This window comes from Myotis daubentonii, chromosome 5, assembly GCF_963259705.1.
Source record: "Myotis daubentonii chromosome 5, mMyoDau2.1, whole genome shotgun sequence".
NCBI lineage: Eukaryota > Metazoa > Chordata > Mammalia > Chiroptera > Vespertilionidae > Myotis > Myotis daubentonii.
Window position 1 is genome coordinate 53,472,674 of NC_081844.1, and position 26,779 is coordinate 53,499,452.

The 26,779-nt window shown below is 46.2% G+C and overlaps 1 protein-coding gene across 1 annotated transcript in view; it reads right to left on the reverse strand.

The window, feature by feature from the left end:
- TMEM131L (transmembrane 131 like) overlaps positions 1-26,724 on the reverse strand; it is a 146,185-nt gene extending 119,461 nt beyond the window's left edge. The window contains 3 exon segments of the mRNA XM_059697802.1: positions 19,260-19,303; positions 25,764-25,834; positions 26,536-26,724. Coding sequence (XP_059553785.1) covers positions 19,260-19,303; positions 25,764-25,834; positions 26,536-26,659 — 239 coding nt within the window. The 5' untranslated portion in view covers positions 26,660-26,724.
- Between the last annotated feature and the right edge of the window lie 55 nt (positions 26,725-26,779).

Here is a 26,779-nt window from a genome sequence, read left to right on the forward strand (position 1 = left end):
GACTGAAGGGTCCCAGGTTCGATTTCAGTCAAGGGCACATGCCTGGGTTGCGGGCTCGAAGCCCAGTAGGGGGCGTGCAGGAGGCAGCCGATCAATGATTCTCTCTCATCACTGATGTTTCTATCTCTCTCTCCCTCTCCCTTCCTCTCTGAAATCAATAAAGGAATATATTTTTTTAAAGTTTAGGCTACAAAAGGAATATATACTCAGTATAATAACAATCGTGGCAAGCAGAGTCAAGTTCAGGACTTGCCCGTATGGTGCTTTTGCACAAAGTTGAATAAGATGCCCCCTCTGGGAAGACACAGCACCAAGGGCAGCAGGGCAGCCTGGCAACCCTGTGTGCAGCAGCATAAAGCAAGATGCCCATGTCAGCCTAGCCCCTCTCCCTGAAGGCCAGGACAGACTTAACTTTTCAGGGCTTCAATTCCCAGGTAGTTGTTAGGGCTTCAATTTTTATAATAATCAAAGGCTAGTCCTGGCCGGTGTGGCTCAGTTGGTTGAACGTCCTCCTTTGCACCAAAAGGTCACTGGTTCGATGCCTAGGATGCAGGTTCAGTCCCCAGTCAGATGGAGTGAACCTACACAGGAGGCAACCGATCGATGTTTCTCTCTCTCTCTCCCTTCTTCTCTAAAATCAATAGAAACATATTTTTTAAAAATTAACGGCTCATGCCGAAACCGGTTTGGCTCAGTGGATAGAGCGTCGGCCTGCGGACTGAAAGGTCCCAGGTTCGATTCCGGTCAAGGGCATGTACCTGGGTTGCGGGCACATCCCCAGTAGGGGATGTGCAGGAGGCAGCTGGTCGATGTTTCTCTCTCATCGATGTTTCTGACTCTCTATCTCTCTCCCTTCCTCTCTGTGGAAAATCAATAAAATATATTAAAAAAAAAATTAACGGCTCAATATTTAATAGTAAGATGTGTCTTAAAGCCTCTTAATCAAGTTTCTAGTTTTTAGTAGAAATAACATCTGCTAAAGGCTGCCAAATATATCCAAGACTAGACATTATAAGGAAAATACTCCAAAAGCTATAGAAGTTTAAAAAACTAACATACTAGAATAGTAACTAATAACTTTTGGATATTAAAAGTCTTTATTTGGGGGACCAAAAGAAACCTTAAAAGAAAAAGTACTCACCAAAAAAAAAAAAAAAAAAAAAAAATAGCACTGCTAAAAAGTAACCTGGAGATTTAACTATGCAGAGTGGGGCAAAAGTAGGTTTGCAGTTGTACATATGGAAAATAATACAATAACTAATAAATAATAATACAAGAATAGGATAAATTGTGTTTCATGTACTCACAACCGTAAGCCTACTTTTGCCACACCCTGTATTGAATGTACGCCGAGGGCTTTTTCTGTCACAAAATAAATGCACACACCACACAAATAGGGAGAAAATGACGACTGTGACAAAACGTTCGGAGCTGTCCCTAAACAGACTCACAGGAATAAAATCTATTTCCACTAACCACTTGAATGATTACAGAGGAACAGAAGACTTACATGGACCACTGAGAAAACTGTAATACAAAAGCCTGGGTATCCAGTTTCATATGATTAACACCTATAATCACCATCTACTTGATCAAAATCCCTAAAGGACAAAAAGAAAAAGAAAAAGCCTGCAATCCAGATGCTAGGAGATTTTTTTTTCCTCTTCTCCCTTTCCTCACCAGTTTCCTGCTCCATTTATTCCCTGCCTACTCCACCGTCTCTCCTTTTATTAGTCAATAGTACAGGTGGGCACCTCTCCTTCTCCGGTTTCCTCTTGTAGCCCCAATTCAAAAGCAGAACTACAATATAAATCATGTGTGTTTACATGACACAGGCCTTTCACTCAGCAAGGCACCAGGTCACCTGATATCTGTGTGTCCATGAGCCTAGTCCATGGCCAAACGTGTTTCTGAACTCTCAAGGCCAACACCTACAACACATCTCTGAACTACCTTTTGTTTTTGTTGTGCTTGTTTTTATTTATGTTTAGGCTCATTTTTTTTTTAATCCCAGAATTTCGGTTTCCAGTGAGGATCAACACAACTTCAACGTACCCCAGGATAACTTTAAGAGGCTTAGGCGATTTACGATAAACTTCCTCCTTTCATTGTGGTAAATGTGGTGAAGTAAGAAACCCCTTCCCAACTACCTAAACATACTTTCAAATTAAAACGAAGCCTGAATTTACAACCCAGGTTAAATGGATTAAAAGATTAAGGAATAGAGAGCAAGTGTTTTCTCCACCTCACTCTCACATTTCAACCTCAAATTACCTTAGCCCTCTAATGACTAGAATAGTCATTGTGAAGGCGCCTAATTACCAAGAATTATACCAGCCGTAACCAATTTCAAGATCACAGATCAGATTTTCCCAAAACATGAATCTGCTAATTAAGTTACATGAAAGTCAAGTAACAGGCAATTTGGATGTGACATTTATCCACCTGAAAGTAGACTTATAGGTGAAGTATTAAAATTCACAGCAGCTAGTCCTATGGTTAGCACTATTATACGCCTGGATAATTGCAGTTAAAATACTGCATGTGGAAGCAGAAAGAGACTAATCTTGATTCAAGCATTTCCAGGAAACACCAAAGGATTCTCCCACCCAACCAATAAATGGCTCCCAGGATTTGCTTCACCATGAGTCAACCCACAGGTCTTCATTTGCTAAGTTTAAAGTGGGAATGAAACAAGTTTAAGATACACGGACGCCACACAACACACAGAGCCTGGCAGCCGTCTCAGCGGTTGTATTTCTCTGAATTCTAATCAAAGGCATGTGGTATGATTGATTTCTAGGCTTTGCCTATTTGCTAAGCTTCAGTATACAATATACTGAAATATTCTTCCATCTTCTCACTTATTTCCCACAAGAAAAAAAAAATCACTAAAGAAAAAACAATGGCCCCCAGTGCTCACAATTTTGTGTGAATAAAACAAACAGCTACCTTGGATATGCAAAGAAATAATTTAGAAACAGAAGCCATTCAACCAAAAACACCAGGTTCAATGGGTTGGTAAGAAAACCTGTGGGGTCTGCAACTGCCCTTCAATTCACACTCCAAAGAAGCAGGGGACCCCTCCACACTGCTAAAAGTGAAAATCGCAGAGCACCGGCCCAATACCACAGTGACTTCCTAGCAGCCCCAGAGTTGGGGAGGGCAGGGAAAGGCGACGAGGGGACCCTCACAGGGCTTACAGATGAGTTTCCATATGGTTTGGGCTGCATTATATCCCTTTAAAGCAATGGTTCTCAACCTTGGCTGCACATTAAATCACCTGAGAATCTTTTTTTAAAATCCTGATTTCTGGGCCTCATCCTCCGGAAATTCTGTTTCTTTGTTATGGGGTGGGGCCACAACATTAGTAACAAAGAAACAATTTCTGGAGGATGAGGCCCAGAAATCAGGATTTTAAAAAGATTCCCAGGTGATTCTAATGTGCAGCCAAGGTTGAGAACCACTGCTGTAAAGGAATATATTGAAATCCTAACCCCCAATACCTCAGAATGTGGCATATACAGTGGGGCCTTGACTTACGAGTTTAATTAAGGAGCTCGTTAACTCAAATTACTCTATCAACTCAATGCAAAAAATCAGCCAAGAGACAGCTGGTATCTCAAAAAACTCGTTAGTCGGGACACTCGTAAGTCAAGGCCCCACTGTATTTGGAAATAAGGTTGTTGCAGACAGAATTAGTTAAGATCAGGCCACACCGATGCAGGGTGGGCCCCAAACATGACTGGTGAAGATGGCCATGTGAAGACATGGAGACACACAGGGAGAACGCTACGGGATGACAAAGACAGACACTGGAGTGATGAGCAGAAGCGACCAAGAGGCGGGAAGGATTCCCCTCCAGATTCAGAGCGAGTGTGGCCCTGCCCACACCTTGCTTTCAGACTTCTGGCCTCCAGAACTGAGACAGAATGTCTGTGCTAAGCCACCCACTTTATGGGACCTTGTTATGGCAGCCCTAGGACACTAACACCCCACACACTTGGACTTGGGTTTATGTCTCCTTCATCCTGCCCCCTCGGAGGGCTGCTGCTCCCACTGCATCAAGAAAGAGCCACAGAGAATCCCTGGTCTGTGGTTGGCTTGGGGAGGCCTCTCCTCTCCAAAGGGTCACATGACAGGCTCAGCCGTCCTAGGCCCCTGTCCCAATTTTATTCCTTCCCTCCAGCTCTGGCCCTAACCCCAGGGAAGCATCGCTGCTCCTCCTGCAAGCATCTCAGGCCGGAGGCAGGAGGTGGGGGAGTCAGGCAAGATGTGGAAGTTCCCTTCAGTGTGGGCTGTGCCCACCCAGTTTCTCACAGAATTTTTAGAACACTTCTTTCAGTTTTACTTAAGTAACATCCTTCCGCATGCCCCAACACCCCCCTACAGGCTCTCTTTCACACACACACACACACACACACACACAAACACACACACACACACACACCTATAGGTGCTCTCTCTCACACACACACACACACATACACGCACGCACGCACACAGCCACGTGCCCAGAGGGAACTGGGCCAGGCGAGAGATCTGCGTACACACACCACCCTGTACTGGCGTGGCCACTCCCATTCAGTAACTGAGACTTTTTGTTACTGGGCCAAGGTTTTCCACCAGACTCACTTCCCCTATAATGACTGGATTATCCCCGAGAAAGTTCCTCAGTTCTCCCCTGGAAGCTGACCTGCAATGGCCTCACCCACCTGTTGACCAGGGATGCCAGGGCATGGTGGGCCCTGACGGGTGGCCACAAGAGCTCAACCCGGAACCCTACCCCCATCCCCATAAGCATGCCAGAACTCTCTTTAGAAAAATGGGATCCGCCGGCTGAAACCTGATAACATGAAAAGAACATTGATGTATTCCAGGTTTGCTAAAATCCTGGGCGGGTGAGCTGAACGCCAACCTCCGTCTCCCAATCCCACCCCATTGTTTTACCTACAACAACATTTCTGCCTCTCATTATTTAATCTCTTACCAAAAATAAAGTATTTTGTAAGGCATCTAAGGACGCCTTACCCTGGGACGAATGGTTCTCAAACCACAGCAGGCATCAGAATCACCTGGAGGGCTTGTTAAAACAGATCTCAGGCCCCCGCCCCTAGAGCTTCTGATTCAGTGGCCCTTGGGTGGGGCCCGAGAACTGGCCTAACAGGTTCCCAGGTGGTGCTGATTCTGCGGATCTGGGGCTTTGAGAAACACGGCCCTACACCTCTCATTCCTCACTCAGCACGAGTGACAAGCCACTCCGTAGCAGGCACTGCTGCTGGCCTGCAACCCCGTCCACCCTCCTCTCCCGCAAGGACACAGTCCTGGTCTATTCAGTGAGCACCACTCCCTGGCGACCGGATCAACCCTGCACAAAGCAAATCCCAGGGGGTCCCACCAAGCCCTGGGCCAGGGAGTGGTTCAAGGTGAGTATGGAACTATTTTTGACCCATGACAGAGGTTCTTGTAACCTGCCTTTGCATGTTCAAGAGGGAGGACTTGAGGCTGCGAGGCCTGAGCCCTCCCACAACCTTGAGGGCAGCTGGGCAGCACCCTGAGCCAGCAGAACAGACAGGTGGGAAGAGCCTGGCTGCCCAGTGCTGACGCTGGCTCACCTGCTGAGTAAACCAATCCAGCACCACCCTGCCTCCTGGCTTCTTGTGAGGTGACATAACACATTCTTTATTGGCTGAATGGGTTGAGTCAGGGCTTTCTATTACTTGAAGCTGACAGTATCTAATCACAAAGCAAAGGGAGCTAACCGGATCACACATCCGCCCAAGGACTGGAGGCAGCCTCTCAGCACACAGCGCAATAGCATGTGGTCCACAAAAACCCTGTAATAACAGATTTACCAGTGAGGTTCCCAGGGCCTCTCAAAAGCATGTCAGTGGGTAAGCAACACTCAGAAACAAAGCATCTGCTCTGGCCCGCGTGGTCCAGTCGGCCCAGGCACCACAGGGTTGAGGGTTCAGTTCCCCGTCAAGGGCACATACCTGGGTTGCAGGTTCAATCCCTGGCCCACACCTGGGCGCATGCAGGAGGCACCCAATCAATGTGTGTCTCTCACATTGATGTTGCTATCTCCCCATCCTGCCTCCCTTCCACTGTCTCTAAAATATTAATGGAGCCCAGCCGGGTGTAGCTCAGTGGTTGAATGTCAACCCAGGAACCAGGAGGTCACCAGTTCAATTCCTGGTCGGGGCACATGCCCAGGTTGAGGGCTCAGTCCCCAGTGGGGGACGTGCAGGAGGCTGCCGAACAATGATTCTCTCTCATCACTGATGTTTTCTCTCTCCCTCTCCCTTCCTCTCTGAAATCAATAAAAATATATTTTTTAAAAAATTAATGCAAAAAATATCCTTGGGTGTGGATTAAAAAAACAACAACAACTAAAGAATCTATCTATCACACAGGTTACTGAAGACTCCACCCTGAGTCTTTCTTACAAGAGCCATGCCCACCTTCTTCAGGAGTTTGCTAGGAACCGTATAATGCTACGGCTTATTAATTCATTTGCTTCCACACATCAATCTTAGACCGAGTCTCCTACGAAGAGCAGACGATCAGCATATGTGATTGGGAAAATGGTTTTCCAACCTACTCCGGTTTAGATACAAGATGGACAAGTGTATCTGAAGAGAAGACACCGCAGAGTCCATGCCAATTCTGCCACTTTGCAGCTCTGTAATCTTACATGGTTTTACCTTTGTGAACCTGTTTCCACATCTATAATGGGAATGTGGACCTGGTTACCTAAGGACAATACATGGGAAAGTACTTTGTAAACCATCAAGTGTAACAGTAGAGCAACTACTTAAATCCAATTTTAATGGATTAACCAGATTAGCATGGCCTGATCTTAACAGATAAAGATTAACCATGATCCCAAAAGAATGACTTCACCAAAAATTAGTATTACATAACCTGCCATGACTGTTAACTGGAACACTGTCTCTGGATGGTTCTTTAAACTGAACTTCACTTATTATCAATCACTTGGTGGCAGCCAGAGGAACCCACATCCACAAGGTAGCACAGCCCTGAAGTCAACCTTGGACACAGCATGTCATCGATGTGAGTTACTGAGTACGTCCGTTTGCACAATGGTCAACTTGGGAGGCCACACATAATGCCTGTGCTCTTACTGAAGCTATTCTCTGGGAACTACCTTCAAATGCATCCGTGGGTTTCCTTGGACATTTCACAGGTGTTAAATCATCTTTCCCATAGAACAGCGGTTCTCAACCTGTGGGTCGCGACCCCTTTGGCGGTCAAACGACCCTTTCACAGGGGTCGCTTAAGACCATCCTGCATATCAGATATTTACATTACCATTCATAACAGTAGCAACATTACAGTTATGAAATAGCAATGAAAATAATTTTATGGCTGGGTCACAACATGAGGAACTGTATTTAAAGGGCCAGAAGGTTGAGAACCACTGCTATAAAAGTTTAGTTTTAGGCTGACAGCCACATGTCCTTCAGAGCCATGTTTTCTGAACGAAATATCTGAATAAGCTGGGAAACAACAGGAATGGCGCCAAACCCATGTTTCTCCAACGGGTGTGTGTATCTTATAGGAGAGAAAGTAGTGCCACGAGGTCAATATTCCTGAAACATGAATTTTACTGAAAGATTTTTTGGAGAAGAAAAAGAAAGAAAGAAAGGAAGAAAGGAAGAAAGGAAGAAAGGAAGAAAGGAAGAAAGGAAGAAAGGAAGAAAGGAAGAAAGGAAGAAAGGAAGAAAGGAAGAAAGGAAGAAAGGAAGAAAGGAAGAAAGGAAGAAAGGAAGAAAGGAAGAAAGGAAGAAAGGAAGAAAGGAAGAAAGGAAGAAAGAAAGAAAGAAAGAAAGAAAGAAAGAAAGAAAGAAAGAAAGAAAGAAAGAAAGAAACAACCAATGAGTAATTATTCAATCATGGAAAATTCTCAATAAATTTTTATTTTGTTTCTATTTCAAAGAATTTTCATGCTCACAGCAGACTTTTTAAAACTACATCCCCACTCCTTTGGGGGAAAACTACATTAAATAAATAAGACTTTTTCTTATATTATTTGTAAGTTAGTTACAAAGGCAATCCTAAAACAATGGTTTCAAAACCTTCTTTATTGAGCACAACATCTGTGAAATACTGTCTAGACTACCACAGTAAATATTCTTACATGTGTTGGGGGGGGGACTCACTATTACTCTCGAGTCATATTTCATGTGTGGAAGACTGTAACAACAAATAATCTGATGACAGTTCCTTTAAAACTAAAGTAACAAGCTCCCAGGAGACCCCATTATCTTAATACTGGTGTTCCTCGACAGAGGATACTGCCTTGGGAAATTATATTTCTCCTTTGAACCTTGAAGTCCCAAGCTCTGCCACCTTCTTCAGCAATAAGAAGCTGGAGTCACAACATGTCCAAACCCCCTTTACAGAACTAGTCAGTATCGCTGCCAATACATTGGTTGCTTCTCGTATGTGCCCTTATCATGATAAGGGATCAAACCTGCAATCCTGGTGTATCGGGGACATGCTCTAACCAACTGAGCTACCCAGCCAGGACTGCCCACTCTCTTCTCTCAATCTCAGTGGTACTTCACCCATCTGAAATAAGCTTCTCACAGTTTTTTGTGCCCTTTTTATAACCACGTTGTCGCTCCATGGGCACGCCTTTCTGGGCTGTTGAATCTGCCTCCCTCTTTCTTCAGGATATGCACCTGAGTGAATGGATTCCATGGAGTTCCTTTAATGTTACCTACTGTGACGAGTAGCAATGGTCAGTTAAGCCACCAAGCGGCAGTCAGTACGAAGCCAACTATGAGTCAGACTTTTGGCGTCCAGCTCAGCCCCTTCTCCTAACAGCACTCTCTCGTTCAAGGAACATGGAAGTCCTGGTGCTGGACACCCCACATCTCTCCAGGCTGCAATCCACTTTTTTGGCTCAGAAATATTAATCTGAATGAAGTGTTCTGCCTATTTTATTCTAGATTAACTCTTCAAAATACACATGAAATTATTAAAGTTGGTTCAAGCATCTTTTTCAATATGAAGATACAAATTAGCACACACCTAACCGCTCCAGAGTCTATAAAAAGATATATCTAGGAAAAGTAAAAATTTCAATGAAAACCAGAATTAGGATTCTCATCCTATTATACTATTTTTCTCATCAGTTTCAATGGAGACCTGAACAATGATAAAAATGTCAAGAGTTTTGCTAAAAATTTCACAGCCTGAAAAACCCAGCAAGGCTTTTGTGGCTTGAAAACAATTTTAATATATACCGAGAACCCTGTTTCAAAGCTTGTATGCTAAGAACAGCTAAATGATGAGATCTATTTCAGTCAGGGGAAATTCACGTTGCACTGTGATGGCCGTGAAGCCATGAATGCATTCACTGTGCAGCCCTCAGGGGCCATACGACCAGCAGAAGGTAGCAGGGGCCACACCTAGAGAGAGCTACAACCCATTCTCTTTCAAGACACACCAACTGCAAAAACCCAATTTAAAAACCGCAGCCCCTCATACTAATGTCAGTGCTGTGGTTTCAATGACAAATATGGTTTGTGGGCTTGGATATGAAAAACATGTAAAACATTACATTGTCTTAAATTTAGAAATAGAAGCTTGCATCCTTTCAGTTAGCAGCTCTTCACCTAGGTGTTAGGTCCTAGGCTAGGTGCCGGGAAATCAGCGATGGAGACTTGGACAGGAACCTGGGTATCCTGACAAAGGCCATTTCAAAACAGAGGGGTAAGTGCCCTGTGCAGGAAGACATGCGTGGTGCTGTGTGGAATCAGGTGAGAGGGCTGCCCAGGCAAGTGTTTTGTGGGGTTGGGGAGGGAGGGAGGACCCTGTGAATGAGGGGAAGTGAGAAGCAAGAGAAGGCAGGCTGAAAGAGGTGAGCAGGGCCCACGTTACAAAAGGCCTTCTGTGCCAAGCTCAGGCCTCTGCACTTCATCCCGCAGGTAAGGAGTGCACAAAAGGCTGTTTGTAGGAGGAATGGCAGGACAGGATGTATGGGTAGCATACATGACTCAAGGAGGAATGTGGAGAACAGGCTGGGGGGGCCGCCCCAGGAGGCAGGAGACCACATGAAGAAGATGCAGCCACACCTGATGATCTGCTGGTGGTGGCGAGTGTGATGGTCGCAGCTTATGCAAATGAATGCTCCTTGGGGCCATTCACCAGGAGGGGGCTGCCTGAGGAAGAACAGTTGGGGGAAGGGCAGATAGGACCAGCCCAACAGCTGAGTTGAGGACACACTAATCTAGCAGCACCTGAAGGCTAAAGGGAGGTCTCTGTGGGCACCTGAGCAGGGGAGACCCTGGGCAGAGGGTACACTCCTAGCTCAGGTTCCTCCTGTAGAGTATATAAAAACCCAAGGGAGTGGGTGACATCCCCTAGGGCAGTGGTCGGCAAGCTCATTAGTCAACAGAGCCAACAGTACTTCTTCAAAATACACTCGCCCAGGCCGAAAACCGACTTCTGCGCATGGGCCACGAAGTTTCAATCGCCCGCACGTGGTATTTTGTGGAAGAGCCACACTCAAGGGGCCAAAAAGCCGCATGTGGCTCACGAGCCGTAGTTTGCTGGCCACGGCCCTAGGACAAATGACAGGTGGGAAGAGGAGGCCGTCCTCAGTGGAATCCTGGAGAGGTATGTTCAGGTTCAAAAAGTAAGAACCTATCAACAGGTCAAGCACTTGGGGTTGTGCTGAAAACACAACTTCGGTTTCTGAAGGAGAACAAAGAAAAGTCAAAAGCAGTTCCAGTCCCTGTGCGGACGCTGAGATCCCCTCCTCTGCCAAAGGAGTGTTTCCCTAGAGATTAGGTCACTTTTGTCTGCAGTTACATCGTGCAGTATGTTGCTGAAAGGTTAACAGGGTTTTCTTCATGTTCTGACTCTCAGGATCTGCCTTTAACTGATGTAAACAGTATCAGGAAAACACATTTTGCTGCTGTTACTAATCAGATAAAAGCACCGTTAAAAAACAAAACTGCCACAGACACTGAGTCTAGCCACTCAGTATTTATGACTTTTATATTGCCATTTTTAAAAGCTGAAATAATATACTATTCATACATTGCCAATGCTTAAACTTTTCACATTCTAACAAATAGACCCCAAAAAGGCTTATCGGAGATATGCCCAGAGAGCCAGCCAAGCTTCCCAGAGAGGGTTCAATTCTAGTAAGAGCTGAAGTCAGCTTTCATTTGCTCTCATCACGCACCCCCAACAGCAGCCTTTCTTTCTCAGCAAAGCAATAGATCACTGCTGATATTTGAGAACACCCAGGAGGAAAGTGGGGATGGAGAGGAAAGAGGGCAGAACGTTTTTCAAATATTGCTCTTCTGGCTTTCGACCAACGACAATTACACAGCATTAGCAGAAGATGAAATCAAGATAATATAAACAAAATCTTCAATGAGGCCAATTACCCTGAAAGCCTTCCCCAACTGTGTCTGAGATCACAGGCAGCTACTCTAGAACCCTCCACCCCAGCATGAACAGTGAGTGTCTGCTTCTGGCCCACGCTGGGCAGTCTGGGGGGAGGGGGGGTGACAGGGAGCCTCTTCACGATCGAGATCTCCGGTGACAGATGTCAGTGCTGCCTCCACTTTCCTTGGGACATACTGACTCTGTACTATGGTCAAATCTATTTCCCGAGGCCCCGGTAGTAGCCGCTTCTCCACATGGGTCCTTTCAGAGACAATGCCTTCATTTTGTGCGGTTCATAAGTGTTGGCTCTACTGACTTCAAGTCCATCCTAATATCATTAAGAGTTGGCACTGTAGGGTAGTAATTAAAGTGAAAATCAGAAATGTTTGAAAAATGTGTAAGGAGAAACTAATTACTGCATAAATATAAGATTAAGGACAAAGGACATTAAAATAGCAGGGCAAATCTAGTATTGGATTATAACCCAAAGTATAAGATAAATATCCAGGAGTCTATAGCAATGTAAATGACCAAAAAAATAAATAAAGGAGAATAGACAAGCCTCCCATACTAAAGAAATCTAAATAATTTATGCAGGGAGAGCTTAATTCCACTCAATTGCTTGCTCCAAAGAGTACAGCATGGGAAGAGGTGGAACAAACAGTAACTTCACAGACAAACCTGACAAATAGTACCTCAGCCAGGAGACCAAGGTCACCATCAAAATGATCCATCATGTTGCTGGCAGGTATGCGATATGTGATGAGAATGGTAATTTATATCTGAGGTGTTCCTCACCAAACCCAGAACACCGACTGACCACAGAGAAAAACACGAGACAACCCCAAACTAAGGGGCATTTTACAAAATACCTGACCAGTCCGCCTCAAAACCCTCACGATTTCAAAAACAAAGCTGACGAACTGTGACAACCAAGAGGATCCTCGGAGGACACGATCACGGAAAGTAAGGTGGCATCTAGAGAGAATGGCTCCCTGACAAAAAAGGGACGTTCAGGAAAATCTATGGAAACGCAATAAAGTCTGGGGTTTGGTTCACAGTATGTACTATAGCAATGTTGGTTTTTTAGCTGTGACAAATGTATCACAGTCGTGTAAGACATTAATATTAGGGTAAACTGTGTGAGGGGTATTGGGGTACTCTCTTACCATCTTTACAGCTTTCTGTAAATCTAAATCTAGTCTAAAGCAAAAGGTTTATTTTAAAAGTAGCAAGAAGGAAAAAAAAGCTAAAGGAGTTCATCATCAGCAAACCAGCATTACATGAAATGTTGAAGGGTACTGAAGAAGGAGGAGGGAGAGGGAGAGGAGGAGGAGGAGGAGGAGGAGGAGGAGGAGGAGGAGGAGGAGGAGGAGAGGAAGAAGAGAAGAGAAAAAATATGAACAATAAAATGGCAATAAATACATATCTATCAACAATTAAATCTAAAAATAAAAATAATTGAACAAGAAAGCTAATGAACAAAATACACTGATGAATAAAATAGAACTAGAGGCATGGAAACATGGGACAGACTGAAGAATCTCAGAGGGAAGAGGGGAGGGGCAGGAAAAGATTAATCAAAGAACCTATATGCACATACTCATTACCTATAGACACAGACAACCGGGAAGCGAAGGCCTGGGGCGGGAATCGGGTGCAGGGGCAACAGGGCAGGGAGGAAGGGGGACACCTGTAAGACTCTCAACAATAAAAATTTAAATGAATAAATGTAGCAAGACATTACATGAGCTTTGGGGTATTAAATGTTTCATTTAAAAGAAATCGCAACTGCACAGTAAGGATAAATGAACAGTAAATACATATTCGGGTGATGAATTTACCCATCACAGGGCATCACACTTACATATCCTTCTTTGGAGAGAATTCCAGAATCTACGTTTTCAGAAAATGGACACAAAGAGGATTTTCTAATAGCAGCATCCAACCCATGTCATGATCTTGTCTTTACGCATAAAAAACAAATCTTAACCCAAAAAAAGCCAAAAGAAAACAGAGGCGTGGAACTCAAGTTGAAAGAAAGCAACTAGGGATAAAGTAACAGTAAAATACTGGAATATCTGGTATCAGGAAGAGTAAAATACTATATAAATCAGGGTTGATCAAACTGAGAATTATGATTAAGGTGTTTTAAAATTAGAATCCAGTGCTGGCAACTGGCATTTTTATTTTTAAGGAAATAGGAAAGTTCTGGGGATGGATTGTGGTAATGAATGCACGACATTGTGAATGCACTCAATGTCACAGAACTGTACACTTAAAAATGGTGACCTGGCCAGCGTGGCTCAGTGGTTGAGCTTCGACCTATGAACCAGGAGGTGAAGGTTTGATTCCTGGTCAGGGCACATGCCAAGGGGTTGCAGGCTCGATCCCCAATGGGGGGCCTGCAGGAGGCAGCCAATCAATGGTTCTCTCTCAGCACTGATGCCTCTATCTCTTTCTCCTTCTCCCTTCCTCTCTGAAATCAATAAAAATATATTTTTAAAAGGTGAAAATGGTAAATGTTGTATATATTTAACCACAAAAAAAAAAAAGAAAGAAAGAAACAGAAAACAGTATACCACAGGTAGCTCCGGTAAGCACTGCTGTATAAATAAGCGAGCATGCATGTACACATTCATCCACAAACAGGCCTTCGGATAAGTAAGTAAAAAGTCTCATAATGTAAAAAGTATCTCTGACCACAAGTCACTGTCAAAAAGTTTGGAAGCCACTCTTCTAATTCACTGACACAATTCTCCCTCACCCCACACCTCCACTCTGATCATCTGACACGGTGCCAGAAGACCAGTAAGGATAACATCTACTAATACTTTTAAGTGGGACAGAAAATTGGTGAAAAGAAAATAAATTAATTCTAATTAATGAAAAAAGAGAGAACTGTGTTTGCAAATGAGCCGAGCAAACTCCAGAGCATGTGCCACAAGGCTCTCTAAGGCCGGGCACACCCACCCCCGGAGATGCAGCCAGGCCTTCCCAGCTCAACACACATCATCACCTGCCTACCCGCCAGCTCCCCTTGGACATGTCTTATCAAGTCTGAGATTCCTAGGAGACAACCAACCAGACATCCTGATTTCCCTCCCACTAAATCCTTTCCCATCCCAGTCATCATCTCCCCAGAGGCTCAAGCCACATGCCAGCAGCCCTCCAGGACTTCTCTTTTCCCTCCCTCTCCACATCTGCTTCAGGAAGCAATGGGTCTGTTCCACCCCCCAAAATTCATCTCAGAACGTTGCCTATCCCTCCGCCCCCACTATGGCCAGCCTAGCTGACACAGCACCGCATTCCTCCTCACCTTTCCTCGCTCCCATTTACCACAACAAGACTGTGACAGGCTCTGAACTCTGCCCCATAGATGCAAGCTATCCCCGACTGAAAATTTTATGCTGAGCTTAAATGGTCACTAGGAAGTTAATATTGCAAACATCGGCATTTTAAAAAAAAAACAACTCACAATCACTTTTTAAAATATATTCAGTGAAATCTAAATACCACTGCAATAATATCCATCATCTTCCACTTTCAAAAATTACACAAATGGGCTTTCCTATATTGCTGGATATTTTCTCAAAGAATTTTCACCTAGTATACCTTTATGTTCAAAGCCTTTTGCAACAAAACCATGAGTATAAATTGAAAATTTGTTTGTTTTTTAATTTTTCTGTGGCCAGAAGGTCTAAGTGTTAAATTTTTTTCTTCTGAATTATCATATTTTTATTAGTATGCAATTGATCAAACCAAAAAATTTAGCTTTTTATGTATTTCTTACAAAATTTGACAGGTAGTTAAACATGTCAAATTCTATTGAAAATGCATCCTTTACTGGGATGGATAGAACAGCCTTCATCCCCACCCCCAATTGGTTCATGTGAATATCACTTACTACTAGGATGAGATGGGTTAATCAACATCAATTTTATCTCATGTTCCTTGTCTTATTTTTTTCTTAATGTAAGCACTGAAAAAGCTTGTTCACATAAATAGATGTGAATTCAATGAGCTTTGGTGGAGCGCTGTCCCTATATACTCTAAGCTCCCTCAATGTTTTATCCAAAAATCAGAAATCTACTATATATATATATATATATATATATATATATATATATATATATATATATATATATACACACACACACACACACACACACACATATACTAGGGGCCCGGTGCACGAAATTCATGCACTGGGTGTGTGTGTGTGGGGGGGGGGTGTCCCTCAGCCCATTCTGCCCCCTCTCACATACTGGGAGCCCTCAGGCGTTGACCCCCATCACCCTCCAATCGCAGGATTGGCCCCTTGCCCAGGCCTGACGCCTCCGCCAGAGGTGTCAGGCTTGGACAGGGGACCCCCATCTCCCCCCCGATCACTGGCTCTGACCCCCGCCCAGGCCTGAGGCCTCTGGCCCAGGAATCATGCCTGGGCAGGGGACCCCCATCTCCCTCTGATTGCTTGCTCCACCCCCCGCCCAGGCCTGACGCCTCTGACCCAGGCTTCAGGCCTGGGCAAGGGGACCATCATATCCCCCCAATCCCCGGCTCAGCCCCCCGCCCAGGCCTGATGCCTCGGCCAGAGGAGTTGACCCTCATCACCCTCCGATCACCAATCACCGGATCGGCCCCTTGCCCAGGCCTGAGACCTCCGGCAGAGGTGTCAGGCCTGGGCAGGGGACCCCCAGCTCCCCGCGGTTGCAGGCTCCACCCCTGCCCAGGCCTAACGCCTCTGGCCTAGGCGTCCGGCCCAGGCAGCGGAGACCCGCAGCTGCAGCGGCCCCGCAATCGTGGGCTTCGCTTTAGGCCCAGGCAAGGGACCCCTAGCTCCCGGGACTGCCAGCTTCGACTGTGAACAGCTCCCATTGCTGGCTCCACCCCTACTTCCTGCTATCACTGGCCAGGGCGGAAAAGGCACCTGATTCTCCGATCATGGCTGGGGGGCAGGGCAAAGGTGGCCCCAGGGCCGCCTTTGCCCTGCCCCCCAGCTCTTAGCTCCCCCCTGGGTTTCCGATCACTGTCAGTGGCAGGGGGCTTCTTCCTGCTTTCCCTTTCGCCTCCCTGCATTGTGCCTACATATGCAAATTAACCGCCATCTTGCTGGCAGTTAACTGCCAATCTTAGTTGGTAGTTAACTGCCAATCTTAGTTGGCAGTTAATTTGCATATAGCCCTGATTAGCCAATGAAAAGGGTAGCGTCGTACGCCAATTACCATTTTTCTCTTTTATTAGTGTAGATTCTAATAAAAGAGAAACATGCAAATTGATCGCACCTCTGCTATGCCCCAAGCCATGCCCACCAGCCAATCAGAGCGACTATATGCAAATTAACCCAACCAAGATGGCGGCCGACAGCCATGGAGCTACAGCAGCCGTGGGCAAACTACGGTCCGCGGGCCGGATCCGGCCCGTTTGAAATGAATAAAACTAAAAAAAAAAAAAGACCGTACCCTTTTATGTAATGATGTTTACTTTGAATTTATATTAGTTCACACAAACACTCCATCCATGCTTTTGTTCCGGCCCTCCGGTCCAGTTTAAGAACCCATTGTGGCCCTCGAGTCAAAAAGTTTGCCCACCCCTGAGCTAGAGCAAGCAGATGGCTTGGTTGCCCCGGTGATGGAGGAAACCAAGCTTCCCACCTGTCCTGGCCAGCTGTGGCCTCTGCTCAAGCCAACAAAGTTTCAATTATAGAAGATAAATAAATCCCAGATACCTGCTTCCAGCCAGCCTCCACTGGGAGCTTGGGTGGCTGGGGGCCGTGGCCAGCCTGCAAACAGCCATCAGCCCTTCACCCAGGCTGGCCAGGCACCCCAGCAGGACCTCCACCATGATCTGGGACATCCTTCAGGGCAAACCAGCTGGCCCCCACCCATGCACCAGGCCTCTAGCCAATATAATAAAAGGATAATATGCAAATTGACCCTAACAGCAGAACAACTGGGAACGACTGGTCACTAGATACACACTGATCACCAGGGGGGCAGACGCTCAGTGCAGGAGCTGCCCCCTGGTGGTCAGTGCGCTCCCACAGGGGGAGCTCTGCTCAGCCACAAGCCTGGCTGATGGCTGCCAGCATAGCGGTGGTGGCGGGAGCCTCTCCCACCTCCTCAGCAGCGCTAAGGATGTCCGACTGCAGCTTAGGTCTGCTCCCTGCTGGCAAGTGGACATCCCCCCAGGGCTCCCAGGCTGCCAGAAGGATGTCTGACTGCCAGCTTAGGCCCAATCCCCTGGAGAGCAGGCCTAAGCCAGCAGGAGGTCATCCCCTGAGGGGTCCCAGACTGCGAGAGGGCACAGGCTGGGCTGAGGGACACCCCCCCACACACCAGTGCACAACTTTTTGTGCACCGGGCCTCTAGTATATATAAAAAGAAGTACTATGCAAATTAGGCCAGGATGCCATAACGGTCACTGGACAGGAGGAGGTTGTGTGCACAGGTGAGGCCTGGAGCAGAGACAGAGACAGAGACGGGGGGCCTGCCCCAGCCGGCACAGCAGCTCAGGCAGCCCCGGAGTGGACACAGGCAGGGGGGCCAGGGGACGCTGCGAGTCAGGCACGGGTCCCGGCCGCCCGCAGGGCACCTCCTTGCATGATTTCAATCGCGCGCTGGGCCTCTAGTTAAAAATAATTTCTGATGATCTAGCAACTGCCAATTTGATTGGGTCCTCCTTCAATTTTGTTTAAAGTCAACATTTGAAAACTATCAGAGAGTTACAAAAGAATTTGCCATCCAGTCAGAGTGGATCACTTTCTCCTGATCAATACCAGTATTTCAGATTGCTCCTTTGTCTGCCCAAGATGAAGCATATGGTAGGATTGGGGCTGGGTGAGAAGTCTGCTTTTCTTTTGTAAAGTGGAGAAGGATAACTTGCAACCTCAGACAGATGAATTTTATGAGAAAATGTGGATGTTGGGGATCCAAAATCCGATCCCCTGGAAGTTGTCCCTGTGCCCAGGTACCACTGATTCTTCAAGTGCCTCCAAGGGACCAGATATCCCAGTTTGACAACTGAGTGAGACTGCCCCATAATGAAAATATTCTCTTGTAAGTGTAGTTGACACCATTCAATGACTAGCCCCTGCGTAAAATCCTTTAATAACTCACTCCACATATTTAGAAAAGAAATAAAACTCAAACTCCTTACTGTGGCCTCTAAGGTCCTACCACATCTCACTATCACCTGGCCTTCTCCAAGTTCCTGGATTGCTGTCCATGCTTCCCACCTCAGGGCCTTTGCACCGGCTGTCCCCCTCTGCCCAGAGCACGCTCCCTCTACTTGCTGCATGGCTGATCCTACAACATCCTCCAGACCTCAGTTCAAATGTCACCTCCTAAGAGGGGCCTCACCTGACCACCCCATCCAACTCATTATTCTCTATCGCAGCAATCTAGTTCTTGATAATTCTTTTAACAGCATACCTATTTTGTTTTGTTTACAGTAATGCCTGACTCCCCCGCAACACACAACACAGGTCCTGTTCAGTGTTTTATGTCTAGCATAAAACCCAGTACAGTGCCTGATGCGCAATAAATATTTATGAACAAGACGCAGGACGTAAGCATGCCATGAGAAAAATGAAGTTGGTGGAGTGTGTGTGTGTGTGTGTGTGTGTGTTTTAACAGCTTTCTGGACAACCTTATTTTCAAACAAAGTTATATTATTAGAGAGTACAAATACCCCAAATGTCAAAGAGAGGGGTGCATTACTGAGAATATTAAGTACATAAGCATACACTTATCCAAGACTCCAGATAGCATCCCAAGTGGGCAGGGCAAATTAGCAGGTATTCACTGCCATTTCTTTCTTACCTCTGTTCTTGAGAATGCTCCTCCATATCCTCTTCAGAATCACCCTACCGAAAAAGAACATGCTTTAGTTGTCTCAAAGGAGCACAAAATCTCCAAAAGGAAGAGTTCTTCAACTCTCACAGGGGTGATGAACTTTGTAACGAATATCTAAAATCATGCCTGACACACAGCAGGCATTCAATAAATATTTACTGAAAGAAAGAATAACTTCAGTAAGGAGACTGCTGAATTGCCAAGTGATCTCTCATGTACGCACCGTAAGCACTTTACCTGTTTAAAATTACAATCTGAACATAATCTCAAAATTACTTTGACATCACTTCTCTCCAAAGGCATTTTTCAATGTTTTCGTTTAATCACACAAGATGAAGTTTATTAATAATTAAAATTCCCAAACGTAGAAAATGTAATGTTTCACTCAGAACACTTGATATATTTTGACATTAAGGTAAAAAGGCTGATAAATGTGATAAGTGGCATAAAAATCACTCAAAAGTGATTCCAAAATCTTCTCCCAGACTTACCATCCAAAAATCTGACCGCTCGTGTCATGTACCAGGAGGGTTTAAAAAACAAAACAAAAGCCTCTTGAAACAGAAACAGAGGGCAGATCCAATTAAATACTACATTGAAATCTGCAGCCAGGGTTCTTCAGGAACACCGACCTTCCTGTCCCTCCGGCTTCTCTCTGACCCCTGGCTCTCCAGGTAATACTGCCTGGTGCCCTCTTCAGCACCCCAGCCCCCCACCCCTGATCCCTGCCAGTCCTACTGGGCCCAGACTCCTCCACACAAATTCCCTCCAAATGTTAACCCACACTTGAAGCCATGGGGCCCAAATCCCTATCTCCAGCACCAACTTCTCCCTCAATCACACGTTATAGATGCTCAGTGAATGCCTATCTTTCCACAGGAGCCAAGACTCGCATGGTTTTAGTCAACACAGCACATGGGAGGTCCTCCACCACATGTGTGGGGCAAACTCATTCACAGCTCCAGCCCTACCGCCAGCTGCCTCCAGGATGCGTGCACGTTGTCTCCCCAAAACAGTTACCAACATCAGACCTACCAACACCAGGGTCCCTGCCGGGTGGCCTCTGTTCTAACTGGTCTCCTTCTGTCAAAGACACATGACACTCCTTGACCCTCGGGCAAACCTTAGGGTCACCACCACACTGCTCTCCTCCCCTCACTCCAACCATAATGACCCCCCCCCCAGGCCTGCATTGCCACCACAGACGGGGCTTTCTGCTCTGTTGAAGACGTGTGCCTTCGACCCATCCTGGGAGTCACTGCGAGGCCAATCTTCCTCAACATCAATCACTTATCATCCACATGGTGTGGACCTAGCATTCAATGTCCCTGTGCTACTCTCTGCTCAAGAGCCTCCCCTGGCTCCCCAACTTCGAGTCAGATATATTCCAAGCTCCTTAGCCTGGAAGTGAGCCATTGTCAATTGACCTTGACATACCCATCACAATCCCTGCAGCCAGGCTTCAGCAGGGTCTCTGGGCTCCAGGTTAAAACACCAGCATAAAACACTCTGAACCTTCACCCATGTGAGGGAGGCTCTAGGCTCAGCCCCAATGCAGATCTCTAACTGACTCCTCATACACGCTGCTCCTCTCTCCCTTCAGTTCCTACATTTCAGCACTTGATTGTTATCTCAGGGTATTACCAGCCTTATCTCCCCAGCAACACCAAGCTCTCAAAAGGCAGGGACCAAATCCTGTAATCTGCTCCCTCCACCAGAGGCAGGGGTAGGGGCGGGCAAAATGGGTGAAGGTGCTCAAAAGGTACAAACTTCCAGTTATAAAATAAGTAAATCGTGAGGCTATAATGCACAGCATGGTGACTATGGTGAATAATGCTGCACTGCATATCTGAAAGTTGCTCTGAGAGTAAGTCTTAAAAGTTCTCATCACAAGAAAAAAAAATTTGTGACTATGTACCAAGACAGATGTTAACTAGACTGACTGTGGTGATCAGTTTACAATATACACGAACAGCAAAGCATTATGCTTTACACCTGAAACTAATATAATGTTATATGTCAAGTATACCTCAATAAAAAATGTTTCAATAAAGATAATTTAAAAATACTAGTGGATATGAGTATTTTTGAAAACCATTAAGCAAATTTTTCTAAATCAAAACAGAACCTGAAAATTATTTCCCTCAGGCCCAGGAACTTTATCACAATAATACTTTCCTGGCTGGGCTGTGCTAACGTTCATACAATAGTGTATCTGGTAGTGGCCAAGGGCATGGGCTCTGGAGCCAAACACCTCCAGGGTTCGAATTGCACCACTGCTACTTTCTCAAGGCCTTGGGCAAGCTAAAGGATGACTTGGGAGCCTCCATTTCCTCACCTGTGAAATCAGGTCTTCCTAATCCCTACCTCTTAACATAGTAGCACGAGATAATACTCATCAAGTGCTTAAACAATGCTGGTTAGTCTTCAGCCCCTCTTAGTTATTATTTTTTTATATTGATAGTGGAAGTAGATGAAAACAAAAATAAATCTCTATGACAAAAGGATTTCCAAATACCCGGTAATGATTTGCCGACTGGAGCAAGATGCCGTTACATCACACAGTACCTGAGATAACAAAGTCTCAGTCAGTGTCCCAGTTCCCGTTTCACTTTCTATCACTTTCCGTTATCTACTCTCACTCAGGCTTAAGGGGGTAAATTTAACCAGACGTGAGATTTTTAAAGGCAGATCCCAGGGGTCTCCGGGTGCCAGGCCCCCTGCGAGGTGTTTGCCAGAGGAGCAGGGGACCTACCATCCCAGACCAGACCAATGAGCGTCTGTTTCATTGGTTCCAGCTGCTCCTACTCAGCATCCACGTCTGCAACCTAGCCCGGGGGATCTGGAGGGAGGCTTCTCATCTCAGCCAAGTCTGAAGGGATTAAAAGAACACATTCAAGACTGCCCTTCCAGCTTCCAGAACTGATACAAAAATGTGATTATTAAACAATAAAAGGAAACCAATGCTGAATGCATTTGGCCTGCCATCTTCAGAACTGAATACCCTATTAATTGGGGAACGAGACAACTGCCTCTCCCCTCCCAGGAAGAACTCATGGGCTACTACTGAGTGTCTACTGCATACAGAACATTGTGGTTACATTGGGGCAACCAGCTTAGAAGACCAAACCCTCTTAAGGGGAACTAAATTAGGGCAACAAGACAAAGCAAAAAATCCAGACACTCAAGAAACTCCAAGAGGGAGAAATGAAGGTGCCACTGCCAAGCGAGGAGTCAGGAAGGACCGTCCCTATTCAAAGAGCAGGGCAACAGCACCAGTTCTTTCATTCAACAGAAACATCTTGGGCCTGCTCGGCCAAGACTCGGGCTGAAGTCAGTGTCCCAGAGGACTGACAGGAGCAACAACAGTCAAGGTCAGAATGCGAAGGCCCAGAGGGCCAGAGCAGGTCAAGTGGATGGCAGAGAATCACAGAAGGTTTTTGACCTTGAAGGTGAAGTAAGAAGTTGGGCAAAGCAGTATCTTGCACACATGCAATTACTTCTTGCACATGCTATTGCTACACCACCACCACTTTCGATACAGTGTGATGAAGTGTGGTCACGTGAAGCAAAGTCAAAGGAAAGGACAAATTCTGTAAATCTAAGAATAAAAACCACGGTTTTTTCCTTCCTTCTCATTATCGCAATGGATAGTTCCTATCTTCCTACACCAAACTATTATAGAACATAGAAGAGCATGTAGCATAAAGATATACACAATACAATTCATCAGCACAGATCAGCCCCTTCAAAGCAGGAAAGCGGTTCCATGCTCTCCAATGACCGAATCACTGGGGGACAGGTGGATATGCCAAAGTAACAGGCAGCATACAGTAAGTGCTTACTCAGTTCCATTATTACCCCCATTTTGCAGGTGAAGAAACTGAGGTCAGAGAGGTGAAAAATGATGGAGCAGGGAGTCAAATCCTGGACAGCTGGCCAGAGGGTCTGGCAGTTTTAAAACAATTCAATGATTACATTTGGTGTTACTAATGATGCGTTACTAAAATTCTTGATCTACTTTGAGACCCATTAGAAAACAAAAGGCCCAATCAAGAGAAAACATTTCCAAACTAAATAACTGTATAAAGAACTAGTGTTGGCAAATGTCAGTATTTGATTTTTAAATGCCACATCTTCTGATGCTCCTATTTCAACTGTAATTTAAAAATTGTAGCTTTTGAAGCCATCTTTAAGTCTCTCTAAATGAAAGGAACCCAATCTACAAGCTAAGTAAGCAGAAAACTCTCAAATTTAAGTAACACCTATAAATATTATCTCTCCATCGGACTTCATGACACATGAGGAAGCTTTTCTGAAAAAAATTAAAACTACTTTGAGAAGAATTCCCTAAAAATAACTTTCTTCAGAACTCGCTGCAGTTTTTATATACATGTAAGATATATCTATACTATATGTGTGTATATTTATGCAGTTTTGATATATATACACATAATGCAGTTTAAATAGACAGCTATAGATAGATCTATATCTTTCCTCACCCCACCCAGGTATATGCAGGACAAGTCTCTAAAAGAAACTCATATAGAGATGAAGTATTTAGAAAATTACTTTGAATATACCAGTTTCACTTTCACTACAGCTTTCATTAAGGTAGCTTAGCTATAAATGCTTCTAGAGTGAGCACTCCAGAAAGACAGCTCCTAAATTCTAAGGCTTTCTTTTTACCACAACAAAGTGTATTATACATATAAACAAAACCAGAAATTAAGAATTTCATACGATAATGCCTGAGCCTATAACAAAATCCTATCAGGGGCCCGACACTTCCATCTCTCAGCAGTGACTAAATCTTCAACTAATGCAACAATCAATCAGAGTCTATCCTTTCCTTTCCTTCAGCTTCGGTGGGCTTCCAATACTAACCAGTAAGAGGCAGAGGCTACAAGTGAGTAAAAAAGCAAATGAATATGATATACACCAGGGCTTCTCCATGGGGCGCTTCTGCTCCCCAGGGACACTTGGCTACATCTGGAAACATGTTTAGCGGTCACACTGGGGGAAAGAGAGGGAGAGGCGAGTGCCACTGGCATCTAGTGGGTAGAGGCAGAAATGCTCTAACTGCTTGACATCCTCCAGGGCCCAGGACAGCCCCCCACCCAAAGAATTCTCCGGCCCAAAATGTCACTCATGCCGCTCCTGAATGACTCTGATCTATACAAATATAACTGTATTTTTTTTAACACTAAATACTTCAAATGTTAAGTGTGGTTCTCTCCGTAGGGTTAGGAACAATTTCTGATTTGTTCATTTTATCTTTCGGCATGTTTCAAACCTTCAACAATACACATCTCTTATTTATAATCAGGGAAAACCTCCATTTGGGAATAAACTTTTAAGATGAAGGCAGGCTTTTTCTCAAAGGACTGGTCTTATTCAGCCTACTGGCCTTAGGGAAGGTCCAGAAAAAAATTCCTCTAAAAATCACCTCTCCGCCTTGAAGCTGTTATTTATTAGCTCTGGTTAAAATGAATATTCCAAATATCTCAAAACCAGCACTCTAAATGCTTCACATAGGAGGGAGAAAATCGAAATGTAAAACTGCACAGCCTGGCCAGTGAAGTTACAGCTAGACATCCTGTTTTTCTAAACAGCCACAAGAGACAGCATGGAACCAAGTGCTCCGCCAATGTGGCAGTAACGAACATCTTAAAACTGTGGCACACAGGCTGGATGTCCCCTTATAATTCCAACCGCTTTCCACAAAGGGGGAAATGCGTTGGTCCCCACTGTCCATGCTGAGAAACAGTCGGCAATATTATGTTTAAATGTGTACATCTTCAGCCAATGAGAATTTCTCCTGAAAGTTAAACCTTAAACAAAAGCTTTGCAGTACTGTGTCTATTGCGGCAGTAAACCCTGTTATGATGCCACAAATTCCAATAAAATGTTAGTATTCTTTTTTCTTCCAAATGCAATCATTGTATCATATGGGGAGGAAACCCCAAACAGGAAATTCAAGTTGTATTCTAACAGGAATTAAAGGCACTGGGGGGAAAAATCCAAGACTACAGTCCTTTAAAGTCACATCGTCATCCCAAAGCTACTTAACAATAATGGCAAGTACCATCTCTAATCAATCAATATTCCTGTTGTCCTCACACACACTGCACCAGGTCGCTTAAAGAACAGGGCACACGTCCCTTGCCCACCCAGGACCACAGCTGGCCCAGGGGCCCGCCCTTCCCCTCTGTACAGCAGGCCCGGCCCTGCTGAGGTGGCCTCAGCTCCCACCTCCTGAACTTGGGGCAGGCGTGACTCACGCCCTGTCACATGGCGCGGGAGGAGGCTGGGAAGGCCACCGTTGCCAGGTGTTCAGACTTGGCCCGACCGTTTATTTGCCTTGCAAAGTGGCCCGAGCGTCTGTGCCACTGGGGGGCCCGCGGCCTCCTGGCCTCTCCACATGCGCACCCCCACCCCCACCCCGCCCTGTCACCTGACCGTCCTCACCTGAGTGGGCAACAGGAGTTCCCCTTCTTCTGCCTGCCACAGCTCCACCACGTTCGGCAAGGGCTCAATCGCTACATGAACCAAAAAACACACCGAGTTTTTAATGCACGGAAAAGAAACGCTTCCTGTTCCCCTACCGTCCCCTACGCACCCGCCTCACCCAAACAAGTCTCCCTTTCCTTCTAAAAGCCCAGGCCACCCGAGAAGGGAGCCAAGGATGTGAACACAATGGACGGGTGTGAGCCGGCGGTCCCTGTGACAGAGAGGCGACAGCGAGCAGGGCCGGGGGGTCTGGTGCTGGGGGACCGATCGGAGGCCGCCCCGCGGGCTGCTCTGCGCTCGCATCCCGCAGCATCTGGGGCGGGCATCTGCAGGCTGGGTCCCGGGCGGCCCGGCTCGGGGAACAAAGCTGCAGGAAGCCGGGCCGCGGCGGGGCCCTAGCGCGCGCCACACAAAGCGGGGGCTGCGCCTGGGGTGCCGGGGGACCGCGCACAAAGGCTCCGGGGCGCGCGCGGCTAGCGGTCCGCACGGTCCCCCAGCCCCGCGACTTCCCAGCTTTCTGTTTGCATGGGGGCGGGGAAGGCGGGAGGGGACGCTGCGGTTAGAAAATGTTATCATCCAAGAATTGCAACCGCTTTCCTTCCTCCTCCTGCCCCTTTTCCTTTCCTCCCCTCGTCCTCTAATAGATTTCAGCAGTTCCCTACAAGAAAGAGAAGGGGGGTGGGGGGGGCAGGGTGGAGAGGAAAAGCCAGCGGAGCGGCGCAAGGCTGACCTTGTCCCTGAGCCCCTCCCGGGCGACAGCAGGGCAGGAGGACCTGGAAGACGCCCAGCAGGAGGTTCACGGCCGCGGCGGTGCGGCAGTAGCAGCCGGGCTGCGGGCGTCGGAGCCCCGCCATGCTGCTGCTCGCGCTTCCCTCGGTGCTCGCCGCGCTCGCCGCTTGCTCGCTGGCGCCCTGGCTGCCTCGCCCCGGGCCCGCCCCCGCCGCCCGCCGGGCCCGCCCCGCCGCCGCCCCCGC